Source organism: Pseudophryne corroboree, chromosome 7 (assembly GCF_028390025.1).
Source record: "Pseudophryne corroboree isolate aPseCor3 chromosome 7, aPseCor3.hap2, whole genome shotgun sequence".
Classification (NCBI taxonomy): Eukaryota; Metazoa; Chordata; class Amphibia; order Anura; family Myobatrachidae; genus Pseudophryne; species Pseudophryne corroboree.
Window position 1 is genome coordinate 511,910,828 of NC_086450.1, and position 15,118 is coordinate 511,925,945.

The following is a 15,118-nucleotide window of genomic DNA, read 5'->3' on the forward strand; positions in this document are numbered from 1 at the left end:
TTCTGAGTAACTCCAGACTTACTCTGCCTGTGCGATCAATTCAGTGCTTTTCGGTCCCGGCTGACGTCATAAACACACCCAGCGTTCGGCCAAGCACTCCCACCGTTTCTCCAGACACGCCTGCGTTTTTTCCGGAAACGGTAGCGTTTCCAGCCACACGCCCCTAAAACGCCGTACATCCGCCCAGTAACACCCATTTCCTGTCAATCACAATGCGTTCTCCGGAGCGACGAAAAAGCCGTGAGTAAAATTACTTTCTTCTTAGTAAAGTTACTTGACGCATGCGCAGTGCGAACATTACGCATGCGCACTAAGAGAATTCTCACTGCGATGCGATGAAAAATACCGAGCGAACAACTCGGAATGAGGGCCATAGTGTGAGCAGCAGCCGGTGGTGGAGGCGGAACCTCTCTCCCTGACCCCGTTGCGGGCGGACAGGATTAGGTGACGAACCGTGTGCGCTGAGCAGCAGTCCCCGCTGTTTCCAGTGAACAGAGGAAAAGAGAGGGCGGTGAGTCGGGTGACGGCGTTCCCGGGGCGCGTGATGTGCTTAGGATGCACAGGGCGCTGCCTCTCCCCCCGTGTTTCCCGCTGCCATGCTGCACCCTCCTGCAACTCTGACTATGCGCGTGTGTGTGCGGCGCGCGCCTACGCCACCTGCAGCTTGCATGGGTTTCTGCACTTGCTGGTACTTGTAGTTCAGCAGCAGCTGGAGAGACTCATGATGCCAGGCTCTCCCCTGCCTGTATTGTCCTTACTTTATCTCTGGTCACCCTTACATTACACCACTGCTGTGGTAATGGGGCTGAGGGCAGCGGGGGTGGGGTTTGGTGCTGGGGGCTGGTGACGGGGGCTGGGGGTCAGGTGAGGTGATGGGGGTTGGGGTCAGGTATGGTGACGGGTGGGTTATGGTGACGGGGTATGGGGTCAGCGTGAGGTAAGGTGACAGGGATGGGGGTCAGGTTCGGTGATGGTTGAGGCTAGATCCAAGTGGCCTAAGGGACCTTTTCTGGCAGGGTGAGGAACCACGACACAAGGGGGAGGAGCTACGCCAGCGGGACAGTTGCTCTAGTATCCACGCCACCAACTATTACCTTTAGTAATTAGGTGGCGAGCGGAGCGAGCCACCGTGCCCTAAGTGTGGCGAGGGTTCTTTTCGGGTACCTTGTTCGGCCGTAGCTCCTCCCCTTGGTGACGGGTCTCCACCCCTAGGTACGTCAGAAGGTCCCTTCTGCCACTCCGATATAGAATCAACCGTTCGGTGATGGGGGTCGTTGTCGGGTATGGTGACGGGGGCAGGGGTCGTCAGGTAAGGTGACGGGGGCTGGGGTCAGGTATGGCGACGGGGGCTGGGGTCAGGTATGGCGACGGGGGCTGGGGTTAGGTGTGGCGGCGGGGGCTGGGGTCAGGTGTGGCGGCGGGGGCTGGGGTCAGGTGTGGCGGCGGAGGCTGGGGTCAGGTATGGCGGCGGGGGCCGGGGTCAGGTATGGCGGTGGGGGCCGGGGTCAAGTATGGCGGCGGGGGCCGGGGTCTGGCATGGCGACGGGGTCTGGTATGGCGGCGGGGGCTGGGGTCGGCATCGGGTACAGGGGCTATGGTCAGGTACGGTGATGGGGGCTGGCAGAGCGTGAGCTGAGCATCTATGAAGCATTCTCGTTGGATGATTCAGTAGTGGCGGCTTGTGGCGTGTGTGTAGTAACTAATCAGCGCTACGTGTGATAATGATAAGTGGGGTCTCCCTGTACAGCTTCCAGAGTGTCCATGTAAAATGATTTCATTTAGATTCCTGATGTTGCTGTGTGAAAGATGGTATATGGGTGTCCTGTACGTCATCAGTGCCCTCCAGCCATAACTACAACCTAATACCACTCCTGCTCACAGTGCAGCTGTCCTGCCCTGGTGACTGCACATTCACCTCTGTAAGATGTAATTAGTGAGGACAGAATGAGAGCCTGCGTCTCAGGTTTTTATTCCTCTGCTGTTAGGAAGCCTTCTGGCAGCGACACTTCTGATATAAAGCCCTAGCGACTACTTGCATATGTACTTCTGTTGTCTGATTGGCACTGGATGGGTAAAAGCCAAGTGGCTGCAATAGGTTTCCGTCACATTTGCACCTTTGTGCGGCGTTCAGACATAACTCTCAGCCACAGTCCTGACAAACTAATGTTGTCCCGTGACTGATATACATTACACAGTTACAGTGACCTCTCCTGGGGAGGAAGGCAGGCTCCTGCCCATCTACTGCGTTACCAGGGCACGCTAAAGGCAGGAATACAGTTTGACACTAGAACAGGCCTGGCCAACCTGTGGCTCTCCAGCTGTTGTAAAACTACAAGCCCCATCATGCTTTGCCACAGTTTTGCTATTAGGGAATGCTAAAACGGTGGCAAGGCATGCTGGGATGTGTAGTTTCACAACATCTGGAGAGCCACAGGTTGGCCATGCCTGCACTAGAAAGTCAAAATCTTGAAAAAGTGAAATGTGGATTATGTCAACATGGACAGTATGCCGAAAAAAATGTCTTATAATCACCATATGCTTTGAAGGCTTTGCCATGCTGACCTCTTCTCTACTCTCTCTCTAGGTTGCGTGCGCTGTAGGAAACGCAGGAGGCAGCATGTTTCTCCCCAACGTTGGTTTGTAGAACCGCTCTTGTGGAGGCCCTCAGCGGAGTTTGGAAGGGGGCCAGTGGCCGTGGTCTCGCCATGGAGAAAATGGCCAGAGTCACCACGGCCCTGGGCGGCAGCACCCTGACAGGCCGCACCATGTTCTGTCACCTTGATGCCCCTGCCAACGCCATAAGCGTCTGCCGCGACGCGGCCCAGGTAGTGGTGGCCGGACGCAACATCTTCAAAATTTACTCCATGGAGGAAGACCACTTTGCGGAAAAGTTAAACCTGAGGGTGGGCCGAAAGCCTTCCCTCAACTTCAGCTGTGCCGACGTGGTGTGGCACCAAATGGATGAGAACCTTCTGGCCACAGCGGCCACCAATGGCGTGGTGGTGACGTGGAACCTGGGCAAACCGTCCAGGAACAAACAGGACCAGCTCTTTACTGAGCACAAAAGGACGGTGAACAAAGTGTGCTTCCACCCCACAGAGGTCTACATGCTACTCAGCGGCTCTCAGGACGGCTACATGAAGTGCTTTGACCTGCGGAAAAAGGACTCTGTCAGCACCTTCTCAGGTGATTCTGTCATGCCTTGACTTCTTTATTAACACTTTATAAAGGTTTTAAAAGAACATGGTGAAAATAGCAAAATGTGTGGTAACCCCTAGCAACCATGGTGGTCTTGACTTTGGTCAGTCTAGTCGTAGTCATGAAAGAAAATTTTGGCTTTCCTTCAATTGCTACATGGAGGTTAGCGGTCATCATCTGTACTGTAGGGGGTGCTAGAGTGTTAGGGGGGAATTCAATCAGCTGCTAATGGATTTCCCAGGGGATATTAGCCCCAAAAGCTGACACTCATCAGGGATTTTTTTTTTTCCATCTGCCCGAGTCAGATAAGAATCTCTGATACCAGCCCCGTTTTCGCTGTAAACACATAGGAACTGCAAAAAAAGGTGGTTAATTGAATTGCGCAAAACCCAAAAAATGAAAGAAAAAAAATAAAAGAAAAAAATTCAGGGCTGATTGATTCCCCCCCATAGTGTCACCAGGTAAGACTTGTACACCTCTTACTCCGAGGCCGTACCTCTCCATTAACTATCGCTCAGGAGTTAGCGGTGAAAGTAAGGATCGGATCCAAAGCTCCATATTAAGTGGGCTTTTATAAAGACTGAATATTTGTCATTGGGGTTGTATGGGTGAGTAGAGGGATCCTAGCTTTTGACCATTGCCAGATATTTTAGACAAGTATTTACTAATTGCGCACACGTTGCTGCAAATGTGACTTTTTGCATCCAGCTTTGGAACAGTCTACCTAACCTGCTGATCTGTAAAGTGCCGGGTGTGACCACACCACAGTGTGTGAGATTTATTCCGCAGAAGAAGCCTATCAATTGATCGTTGTGTTCCTCACCCAGGGCCTAGTCAGTGATATAACAGCTAACTGACACGCTGTGCTTTCCAGTTTGAGCTTTTTGTCCTTTATCAGACTTGCGCAGTGTTCTAAAGAAGTGGGCTATGGGTTTGTCTGGCCAATGACTGGTAGGATCCCATTTTCAGTTGGATAGATCTGGAAAGCCAGAGTAATGTTTCCCATACACTAGCAATCTACAGCCCAGTTTATCTGTGAAATGAAACATGCTGAAAAACCTGATGTAACAATCCTGATCGATTGTGGATGAAATCTGTGATCTGTGATCCCCATACATTGCACATTTATACCCTTTTCAGGCAGAAAGTCAAATTCCCGGGTGAAGCAGTTCTACCCGGTAATTTGCTGATAAACACGGATCCTTTTTCTGTGTAAAAAGGTCAACCCGGGTTGAATTTCTCGGGGAGTTCGACCCAGGAATTTACCAGGGACGGAGACCTGGGAACTTTGACCCCGGTTGACCCTCTCACACAGCCGGAATACCCGTGTTGATCCGCAAATTACCGGGTAGAAATTCTTGACCCGGTAATTTCCTTCTCTGTGTGAAAGGGAGGGGGGGTGGGGGCAGCCGGAGACTGGCAAAACCCTACCAGTGTTCATCTAGCACCCTGCACCTGTCACAACCGCGTGCAGTTCCTTTTTCCTGCCTGTGGTGTCACTCTTTGTACACTCTGGTCTGTATCGCAACACTAGAGCAGAGCGCGACACCAAAGGCGGGAAAGAGGAACTGCACCCGGCTGTGAAAGGTGCAGGGTGCTAGATGAACACTGGTTGGTATTCAGTCACACTGTGGACAGAGACATTGTTAACACTATAATGTCGACATCCCAAAATGTTGAAACCTGGATAGTGTCGACATGGACAGTATGCAGACGTGAAATGTTGACATTGTCAGAATGTTGACACTGATATTCAGTTAACTTTCCCTGTAATCAACATTTTGACGATGTTGACAGTTCATCAGTGTCGTCATGTTGAAACTCTGTGCCGGCATGCTTAATGTCGATTTAATATATCCAAACCCACTGGCTGTAATTGGTCATGAAATGCCTCCGGGAAGATGGTGGTTCCCATGAACTGCTCAGCTGCATTGTATGTTGCAGCAGCGTGCCCCTATAGTATGAGGATGTGACGGTGCCCATGCTGCAGGATGCTATATATTACCATGGGAATGACAACGTGTGTGCTCATGGTTTATGAGGAATTGTGCCGGCCGCATTTAAATGACTGACTGTACAACCCGCAAGCTGCGTCCATTGTGTGTAGACTTTAGAGTCGGCGACATATCCGGTAGGTGCTTAGTACTTTTGGAGATGTCTCGGTTGGTATGTAAATCATGGGTAGGTCAGATTTATTTCAGGTGTATGGTGTGATATCTAGGGGTATATTCAATAACTGTTGGAAGCTGCTGTCTTGGCTGAAAGATGGCAGCTTCCGACAGTTTTAGGTCGGAAAGGGGTTCCCACCTATTCATTAGGGCCCCGTTTATTCCGACAAGTCGGGAAACCTGACTTGTCGGAATGCACGCTGATCGGCGGTTTTATCCCCGTTCCCGACAATCTCAATCCTACTTTAAAAAAAGTCAGATTGAGATGAGGTAAACTGAGAGCAGGGGGGGGGGGGATGGGGGCAGCGGGTAGAGCAGGAACCCAGCGGCAGCGTCCACCCGGCTCCAGCAAGCAGGAACTCGCTTGCTGGAGCCGGGTGGATGCCGCCGCGAGCCTCCGCTGCTACAGCCGCTGCTCCCCCCCCCTCCCCCCCCCGTCTCCTCTCCGTCTCATCCTTCTCCGCTGCTCTACCTGCTGCTGCCCCTACCGCCGCAGACATCTCTCCCACGGCAGCCGCTGACAGCTCCCCTTTCCCTCCCCTTCCCCCGGCGCCGCAAACAGCTCCCCCCGCCGCTGCTGTCGGCGCACCCGGCAGCCACTGACAGCAGCGGCAGGACAAGACACCGGGAGCGGCCAAATCTGACAGTCGGATTTGGCCGCTTTTTTGAATAGGGTTGTCTGGTCCATTACGACAACTGCATGTCGGAATGGACCCGACTGTTATTGAATATACCCCCTAGTGTTCATTCTGGCACCCTGCACCTTTCAAAATCCATGCAGTTCCTCTTTCCTGCCTGGGGTGTCGCTCTGGTGCTTCTCAGAACACTCTGGTCTGTATCTCAGCGCTGAAATACAGACCAGAGCTGAGAAGCACCAGAGCAGAGAGCAACACCCCAGGCAGGGAAGAGGAACTGCACATGTTTTGAAAGGTGCAGGGTGCTAGAATGAACACTAGTATCTACATATCCACTGGTTGTCAGGTAAGACCTTGGCAGACAGGACTCCTAATTCTAAACTTGTATAGATTTGTATACGTGTAGCTGAAATGTCCTGTGTCCCTGACCAGTGTCGCCTCTTACAGGACAGTCGGAGAGCGTGAGGGACGTGCAGTTCAGCATCCGTGACTACTTCACCTTTGCGGCCACCTTCGAGAATGGGAACGTACAACTGTGGGACATCCGCAGGCCGGACCGCTTCGAGCGCATGTTTACCGCCCACAATGGTCCCGTCTTCTGCTGTGACTGGCACCCCGAAGACCGGTAAGTACCTGAGAGCAGAGTGTGAAGAATGGAGACACCACCAGGTAACAGGGCTGCAGAATAACTAGGTTCTGTCATAACTGGCACACCTTCACACTGCACACAAGCGTCTATACATTGTCCTCTCGTATAGGGCTGGCATGCTCCTTATGGCTTCTCCACTGATGACTTACCATTCCTTAGGAATTCAGCTTATATTTCTTTTTATTCTCAGAAGGATAAATTTACAGGTGGACAGCGATGTAAGACCAGGGGCACAGGATTCAGGTGCCGTCGGCCCTGTAACTTCCCTTTTAGCAACACGTCCTTCTGGGATATTTGCCATTTGATCTCCGTCCCCCCTGCAGACATAGACCACAATAACCACGTTCACTTCCACAGAAGCTCTAAGCTTGGTTTTAGTTCAGAGAGAGAGAGAGAGAGAGAGAGAGAGAGGGTAGAGCCGCAGGGGGAAATCTGAACAGAATGTATCGATCGGCCCTATATCCTGTAATAGCTGTGTGCCCCTATATCCTGTATGCCCCTATAGCCTGCCACAGCTGTGTGCCCCTGTAGCCTGCCACAGCTGTGTGCCCCTGTAGCCTGCCACAGCTGTGTGCCCCTGTAGCCTGCCACAGCTGTGTGCCCCTGTAGCCTGCCACAGCTGCGTGCCCCCTGTAGCCTGCCACAGCTGCGTGCCCCCTGTAGCCTGCCACAGCTGCGTGCCCCTGTAGCCTGCCATAGCTGCGTGCCCCTGTAGCCTGCCATAGCTGTGTGCCCCCTATATCCTGCCATAGCTGTGTGCCCCTATATCCTGCCATAGCTGTGTGCCCCTGTAGCCTGCCACAGCTGTGTGCCCCTGTAGCCTGCCACAGCTGCGTGCCCCTGTAGCCTGCCATAGCTGCGTGTCCCTGTAGCCTGCCACAGCTGTGTGCCCCTGTAGCCTGCCACAGCTGTGTGCCCCTGTAGCCTGCCACAGCTGTGTGCTGCCACAGCTGTGTGCCCCTGTAGCCTGCCACAGCTGTGTGCCCCTGTAGCCTGCCACAGCTGTGTGCCCCCTATATCCTCCACAGCTGTGTGCCCCCTATATCCTGCCACAGCTGTGTGCCCCCTATATCCTGCCACAGCTGTGTGCTCCCTATATCCTGCCACAGCTGTGTGCCCCCTATATCCTGCCACAGCTGTGTGCCCCCTATATCCTGCCACAGCTGTGTGCCCCCTGTATCCTGCCACAGCTGTGTGCCCCCTGTATCCTGCCACAGCTGTGTGCCCCCTGTATCCTGCCACAGCTGTGTGCCCCCTGTATCCTGCCACAGCTGTGTGCCCCCTGTATCCTGCCACAGCTGTGTGCCCCCTGTATCTTGCCACAGCTGTGTGCCCCCTGTATCTTGCCACAGCTGTGTGCCCCCTGTATCTTGCCACAGCTGTGTGCCCCCTGTATCTTGCCACAGCTGTGTGCCCCCTGTATCCTGCCACAGCTGTGTGCCCCCTGTATCCTGCCACAGCTGTGTGCCCCCTGTATCCTGCCACAGCTGTGTGCCCCCTGTATCCTGCCACAGCTGTGTGCCCCCTGTATCCTGCCACAGCTGTGTGCCCCCTGTATCCTGCCACAGCTGTGTGCCCCCTGTATCCTGCCACAGCTGTGTGCCCCCTGTATCCTGCCACAGCTGTGTGCCCCCTGTATCCTGCCACAGCTGTGTGCCCCTGTAGCTTGCCACAGCTGTGTGCCCCCTATATCCTGCCATAGCTGTGTGCCCCCTATATCCTGCCAAAGCTGTATGCCCCTATAGCCTGCATGCCCCTATATCCTGCAATAGCTGTATGCCCCTACATGATGTATGCCCCTGTAGCCTGCCATAGCTGTGTGCCCCTGTAGCCTGCCATAGCTGTGTGCCCCTGTAGCCTGCCATAGCTGTGTGCCCCTGCAGCCTGCCATAGCTGTGTGCCCACTATATCCTGCCACAGCTGTGTGCCCCCTATATCCTGTCACAGCTGTGTGCCCCCTATATCCTGCCACAGCTGTGTGCCCCCTATATCCTGCCACAGCTGTGTGCCCCCTATATCCTGCCACAGCTGTGTGCCCCCTGTATCCTGCCACAGCTGTGTGCCCCCTGTATCCTGCCACAGCTGTGTGCCCCCTGTATCCTGCCACAGCTGTGTGCCCCCTGTATCCTGCCACAGCTGTGTGCCCCCTGTATCCTGCCACAGCTGTGTGCCCCTGTAGCTTGCCACAGCTGTGTGCCCCCTATATCCTGCCATAGCTGTGTGCCCCCTATATCCTGCCAAAGCTGTATGCCCCTATAGCCTGCATGCCCCTATATCCTGCAATAGCTGTATGCCCCTACATGATGTGTGCCCCTGTAGCCTGCCATAGCTGTGTGCCCCTGTAGCCTGCCATAGCTGTGTGCCCCTATAGCCTGCCATAGCTGTGTGCCCCTGCAGCCTGCCATAGCTGTGTGCCCCTGCAGCCTGCCATAGCTGTGTGCCCCTGCAGCCTGCCATAGCTGTGTGCCCTCTATAGCCTGCCATAGCTGTGTGCCCTCTATAGCCTGCCATAGCTGTGTGCCCTCTATAGCCTGCCATAGCTGTGTGCCCTCTATAGCCTGCCATAGCTGTGTGCCCTCTATAGTCTGCCATAGCTGTGTGCCCTCTATAGTCTGCCATAGCTGTGTGCCCTCTATAGCCTGCCATAGCTGTGTGCCCTCTATAGCCTGCCATAGCTGTGTGCCCCTGTAGCCTGCCATAGCTGTGTGCTCCCTATATCCTGCCATAGCTGTATGCCCCTATAGCCTGCATGCCCCTATATCCTGCAATAGCTGTATGCCCCTACATGATGTATGCCCCTGTAGCCTGCCATAGCTGTGTGCCCCTGTAGCCTGCCATAGCTGTGTGCCCCTGTAGCCTGCCATAGCTGTGTGCCCACTATATCCTGCCATAGCTGTGTGCCCACTATATCCTGCCATAGCTGTGTGCCCACTATATCCTGCCATAGCTGTGTGCCCCTATAGCCTGCATGCCCCTATATCCTGCCATAGCTGTATGCCCCTACATGATGTATGCCCCTATAGCCTGCCATAGCTGTGTGCCCCTGCAGCCTGCCATAGCTGTGTGCCCACTATATCCTGCCACAGCTGTGTGCCCCCTATATCCTGTCACAGCTGTGTGCCCCCTATATCCTGCCACAGCTGTGTGCCCCCTATATCCTGCCACAGCTGTGTGCCCCCTATATCCTGCCACAGCTGTGTGCCCCCTGTATCCTGCCACAGCTGTGTGCCCCCTGTATCCTGCCACAGCTGTGTGCCCCCTGTATCCTGCCACAGCTGTGTGCCCCCTGTATCCTGCCACAGCTGTGTGCCCCCTGTATCCTGCCACAGCTGTGTGCCCCTGTAGCTTGCCACAGCTGTGTGCCCCCTATATCCTGCCATAGCTGTGTGCCCCCTATATCCTGCCAAAGCTGTATGCCCCTATAGCCTGCATGCCCCTATATCCTGCAATAGCTGTATGCCCCTACATGATGTGTGCCCCTGTAGCCTGCCATAGCTGTGTGCCCCTGTAGCCTGCCATAGCTGTGTGCCCCTATAGCCTGCCATAGCTGTGTGCCCCTGCAGCCTGCCATAGCTGTGTGCCCCTGCAGCCTGCCATAGCTGTGTGCCCCTGCAGCCTGCCATAGCTGTGTGCCCTCTATAGCCTGCCATAGCTGTGTGCCCTCTATAGCCTGCCATAGCTGTGTGCCCTCTATAGCCTGCCATAGCTGTGTGCCCTCTATAGCCTGCCATAGCTGTGTGCCCTCTATAGTCTGCCATAGCTGTGTGCCCTCTATAGTCTGCCATAGCTGTGTGCCCTCTATAGCCTGCCATAGCTGTGTGCCCTCTATAGCCTGCCATAGCTGTGTGCCCCTGTAGCCTGCCATAGCTGTGTGCTCCCTATATCCTGCCATAGCTGTATGCCCCTATAGCCTGCATGCCCCTATATCCTGCAATAGCTGTATGCCCCTACATGATGTATGCCCCTGTAGCCTGCCATAGCTGTGTGCCCCTGTAGCCTGCCATAGCTGTGTGCCCCTGTAGCCTGCCATAGCTGTGTGCCCACTATATCCTGCCATAGCTGTGTGCCCACTATATCCTGCCATAGCTGTGTGCCCACTATATCCTGCCATAGCTGTGTGCCCCTATAGCCTGCATGCCCCTATATCCTGCCATAGCTGTATGCCCCTACATGATGTATGCCCCTATAGCCTGCCATAGCTGTGTGCCCCCCTATATCCTGCCATAGCTGTGTGCCCCCTATATCCTGCCATAGCTGTATGCCCCCTATATCCTGCCATAGCTGTATGCCCCTATATCCTGCAATAGCTGTATGCCCCTACATGATGTATGCCCCTGTAGCCTGCCATAGCTGTGTGCCCCTGTAGCCTGTCATAGCTGTGTGCCCCTGTAGCCTGCCATAGCTGTGCCACTGTAGCATGCCATAGCTGTGTGTCCCTGCAGCCTGCCATAGCTGCCATAGCTGTGTGCCCCCTATATCCTGCCATAGCTGTATGCCCCTATAGCCTGCATGCCCCTATATCCTGCCATAGCTGTATGCCCCTATATCATGTATGCCCCTATAGCCTGCCATAGCTGTGTGCCCCCCTATAGCCTGCCATAGCTGTGTGCCCCCCTATAGCCTGCCATAGTTGTGTGCCCCCCTATAGCCTGCCATAGCTGTGTGCCCCTATTTGTTCATTTTAGCTGTGCTGAAATTCTATTCCCCATATGGAAGGAAGAGGAGACCTGCAGGAGGTATTTTGGTGAGGACGGCACTTGTGATTGACCTGTTGTCTCCTGGGTGGTATTACTTAATAATAGATGTACCAAACCAGCGCAACCCAATACTCCAGATAGTTGAGTGTCAGTTAGTTGGTGCTCACTCTAGTACCCTGCACCTAATCAGTGAGGAGAGCAGATTTTCATTTTTGAAGGGCAAAATTTCAGACGTGATGTATGGCTCCAGTTACTGTAGCCATAACGCTACATCATGTATAAAATGTTTCCCTTAAGAATTAAAATATACATTGTGATTACCTAGGGACTTGGGTCCAGTCTTTCAGTCTCCTGCAGCAGCACTTACACATTCTTTTGAAGTTAAATGTTCGTCGGTAATAAGATTCAGGCCTCATTACTATCCTAAATTGTGCATACGAAAGAGTACGGTCAGTACGGTCTAAATGCGTCGTATGTGTGCACACATGGGCGATTCATCTATTGCTTATTTGTTACCAGTTACAGATGCGTACTTCCTCATCTTATGTAATGAGTCACGGCATATAGGGCGCAAGATCCGCCAGCTCCCGTGCCACTCCCCCCGGAAATGCATCTTATTTGCTATGCGAGTAATTGTACAAGCAGACTTTGATTAAAATACTATGCCTGTATTCTGTGTGCAACTGCGGCTGTATCTGCATATGGAATGCTACGTTGCAGTGTAGGTGGCTGGAAAACACTGTAACATAGCATTTCATATGCAGTCTGTTTGTGCGTATAATGAATAAGATGCGCATGTTGATGCGAATAAGACACATTTTGGGGAGGGGGGGGGGGGTAATGCTTGAAAAGACGCTCGGCTATAGTAAAAACTCTCACTTCTAGGCACGATTAGACTGTTTTAACGTGACTGCAGCAACGATGAAGGAGGACACTTCTGTATTTATATAGCGCACACATATTCTGTAGCAGTTTACAGAGAATATTTGGCCATTCACATCAGTACCTACCCCACTGAAGCTTACAATCTATATTCTTTACCGCAGGTATATAGACACTAGGGATTTTTTTTTATTTTGTCAGTAGACTGTTAACCTACCAGAATATTTATGTAGTGTGGGAGGAAACAGGAGTACCTGGCGTAAATGCATGCAAGCACAGGGAGAATATACAAACTCCACTCTGTTATGGCCGTGGTAGTAATCAAACTCAAGACCTCAGTGCTGTAAAGCAGTAATGCTAACCATTACACCATCCGTGCTGCCAGATAGCGCCTGTCGGTTATTCATGCATTCAGTCATACCTGCTCCTGCTTCAGGCTGGTGCTGACCATCAGGATTTGTAGCACGGATAAACGACAGAAGCTGATTGGCTGGTCACACTTCCACTTTATCTCTCGCCAAGGATAGATACATCTCACCTACAGCCATTTCATAACAGTTTAGTCCTGACTTCTGTCTACTGTACAGATAAAAATGTGATCTTCCAGAGAAGGGAATCCCATCTATCCAGCTGCCCCGAGCGACTTATGGTGCATCACAGTACATAACCACTTTCTCTGACGTCCTAGTGGATGCTGGGAACTCCGTAAGGACCATGGGGAATAGACGGGCTCCGCAGGAGACTGGGCACTCTAAAAGAAAGATTAGGTACTATCTGGTGTGCACTGGCTCCTCCCTCTATGCCCCTCCTCCAGACCTCAGTTAGAATCTGTGCCCGGCCAGAGCTGGATGCACCTAGTGGGCTCTCCTGAGCTTGCTAGAAAAGAAAGTATTTGTTAGGTTTTTTATTTTCCGTGAGATCTGCTGGCAACAGACTCACTGCTACGTGGGACTGAGGGGAGAGAAGCAAACCTACCTGCTTGCAGCTAGCTTGTGCTTCTTAGGCTACTGGACACCATTCGCTCCAGAGGGTTCGAACACAGGGCCAGACCTCGATCGTCCGTTCCCGGAGCCGCGCCGCCGCCCCCCTTGCAGAGCCAGAAGACAGAAGAAGAACGATGATATCGGCGGCAGAAGACTCATGTCTTCATTAAGGTAGCGCACAGCACTGCAGCTGTGCGCCATTGCTCCCACAGCACACCAAACACTGCGGTCACTGTAGGGTGCAGGGCGCTGGGGGGGGGGGGCGCCCTGGACAGCAATTATATTACCTTTTGGCAAAAGATACACATAATACAGTCAGTTAACTGTATATGTGTAAAAACCCCCGCCATTAAGTTACAGAAAACGCGGGACAGAAGCCCGCCGCTGAGGGGGGCGGGGCCTTCTTCCTCAGCACACCAGCGTCATTTTCCCTTCACAGCTCCGCTGGAAACACGCTCCCCAGGCTCTCCCCTGCAGTATCCAGGTACAAGACGGGTTAAAAAGAGAGGGAGGGCACATAAATTTAGGCGCAAATTGATACAAACAAGCAGCTATTGGGAAAATCACTTATTAGCAGTGTAAATCCCTGTGTTATATAGCGCTGTGGTGTGTGCTGGCATACTCTCTCTCTGTCTCCCCAAAGGACTTTGTGGGGTCCTGTCCTCAGTCTGAGCATTCCCTGTGTGTGTGCGGTGTGTCGGTACGGCTGTGTCGACATGTTTGATGAGGAGGGTTACGTGGAGGTGGAGCAGGGGCAGATACATGTGGTGTCGCCCCCGACGGGGCCGACACCTGATTGGATGGATATGTGGAAGGTCTTAACCGACAGTGTCAACTACTTACATAAAAGGTTCGATGACGCAGCAGCCTTGGGACAGCCGGGGTCTCAGCCCGCGCCTGCCCAGGCGACTCAGAAGCCGTCGGGGCTCATAAACGCCCGCTAGCTCTGATGGTAGACACAGATGTCGACACGGAGTCTGACTCCAGTGTAGATGAGGATGAGACAAATGTACAGTCTACAAAAGCCATCCGATGCATGATTACTGCAATGAAAGATGTATTGCACATTTCTGATATTAACCCGGTTACCACCAAAAGGGGTATTATGTTTGGGGAGAAAAAGCAGCCAGTGACTTTTCCCCCATCTGATGAATTAAATGATTTGTGTGAAGAAGCGTGGAGTTCCCCTGATAAGAAACTAGTGATTTCTAAGAGGTTACTGATGGCGTACCCTTTCCTGCCAACGGATAGGTTACGTTGGGAAACATCCCCTAGGGTGGACAAGGCGCTAACACGCTTATCTAAAAGGGTGGCACTGCCGTCTCAGGATACGGCCGCCCTAAAGGATCCTGCGGATAGAAAGCAGGAAGCTATCCTGAAGTCTGTGTATACACACTCTGGTACTCTACTGAGACCTGCTATTGCTTCAGCCTGGATGTGTAGTGCTGCAGCAGCATGGACTGATACCCTGTCAGACAACATTGATTCCCTCGACAGGGATACTGTTTTGCTAACCCTCGAACATATAAAAGACGTCGTCTTATATATGCGGGATGCACAGAGGGACATTTTCCTGCTGGCATCTAGATTTAATGCAATGTCCATTTCTGCCAGGAGAGTATTATGGACTCGGCAGTGGACAGGTGATGCTGATTCTAAAAAACACATGGAGGTTTTGCCTTATAAGGGTGAGGAATTATTTGGGGACGGTCTCTCGGACCTCGTATCCACAGCAACTGCTGGGAAGTCGACTTTTTTACCTCAGGTTCCCTCACAGCCTAAGAAAGCACCGTATTATCAAATGCAGTCCTTTCGGCCTCAGAAAGGCAAGCGGGTCAGAGGAGGATCCTTTCTGGCCAGAGGCAAGGGTAGAGGAAAGAAGCTGCACCAGGCAGCCAGTACCCAG

At 52.8% G+C, this 15,118-nt stretch overlaps 1 protein-coding gene across 2 annotated transcripts in view; it reads left to right on the forward strand.

The window, feature by feature from the left end:
• Window positions 1-383: 383 nt before the first annotated feature.
• The window catches only part of WDR24 (WD repeat domain 24), a 41,788-nt gene continuing 27,053 nt past the window's right edge, over window positions 384-15,118 (forward strand). The window contains exons 1-3 of one of the 2 annotated variants that reach the window (XM_063935459.1): window positions 384-511; window positions 2,585-3,186; window positions 6,449-6,626. In XM_063935459.1, the coding sequence (XP_063791529.1) occupies window positions 2,706-3,186; window positions 6,449-6,626 (659 nt within the window). In that variant the 5' untranslated portion in view covers window positions 384-511; window positions 2,585-2,705. Of the gene's footprint in view, window positions 512-540; window positions 689-2,584; window positions 3,187-6,448; window positions 6,627-15,118 lie in introns of those variants that run through there. The other variant, XM_063935460.1, reaches the window with a different exon arrangement.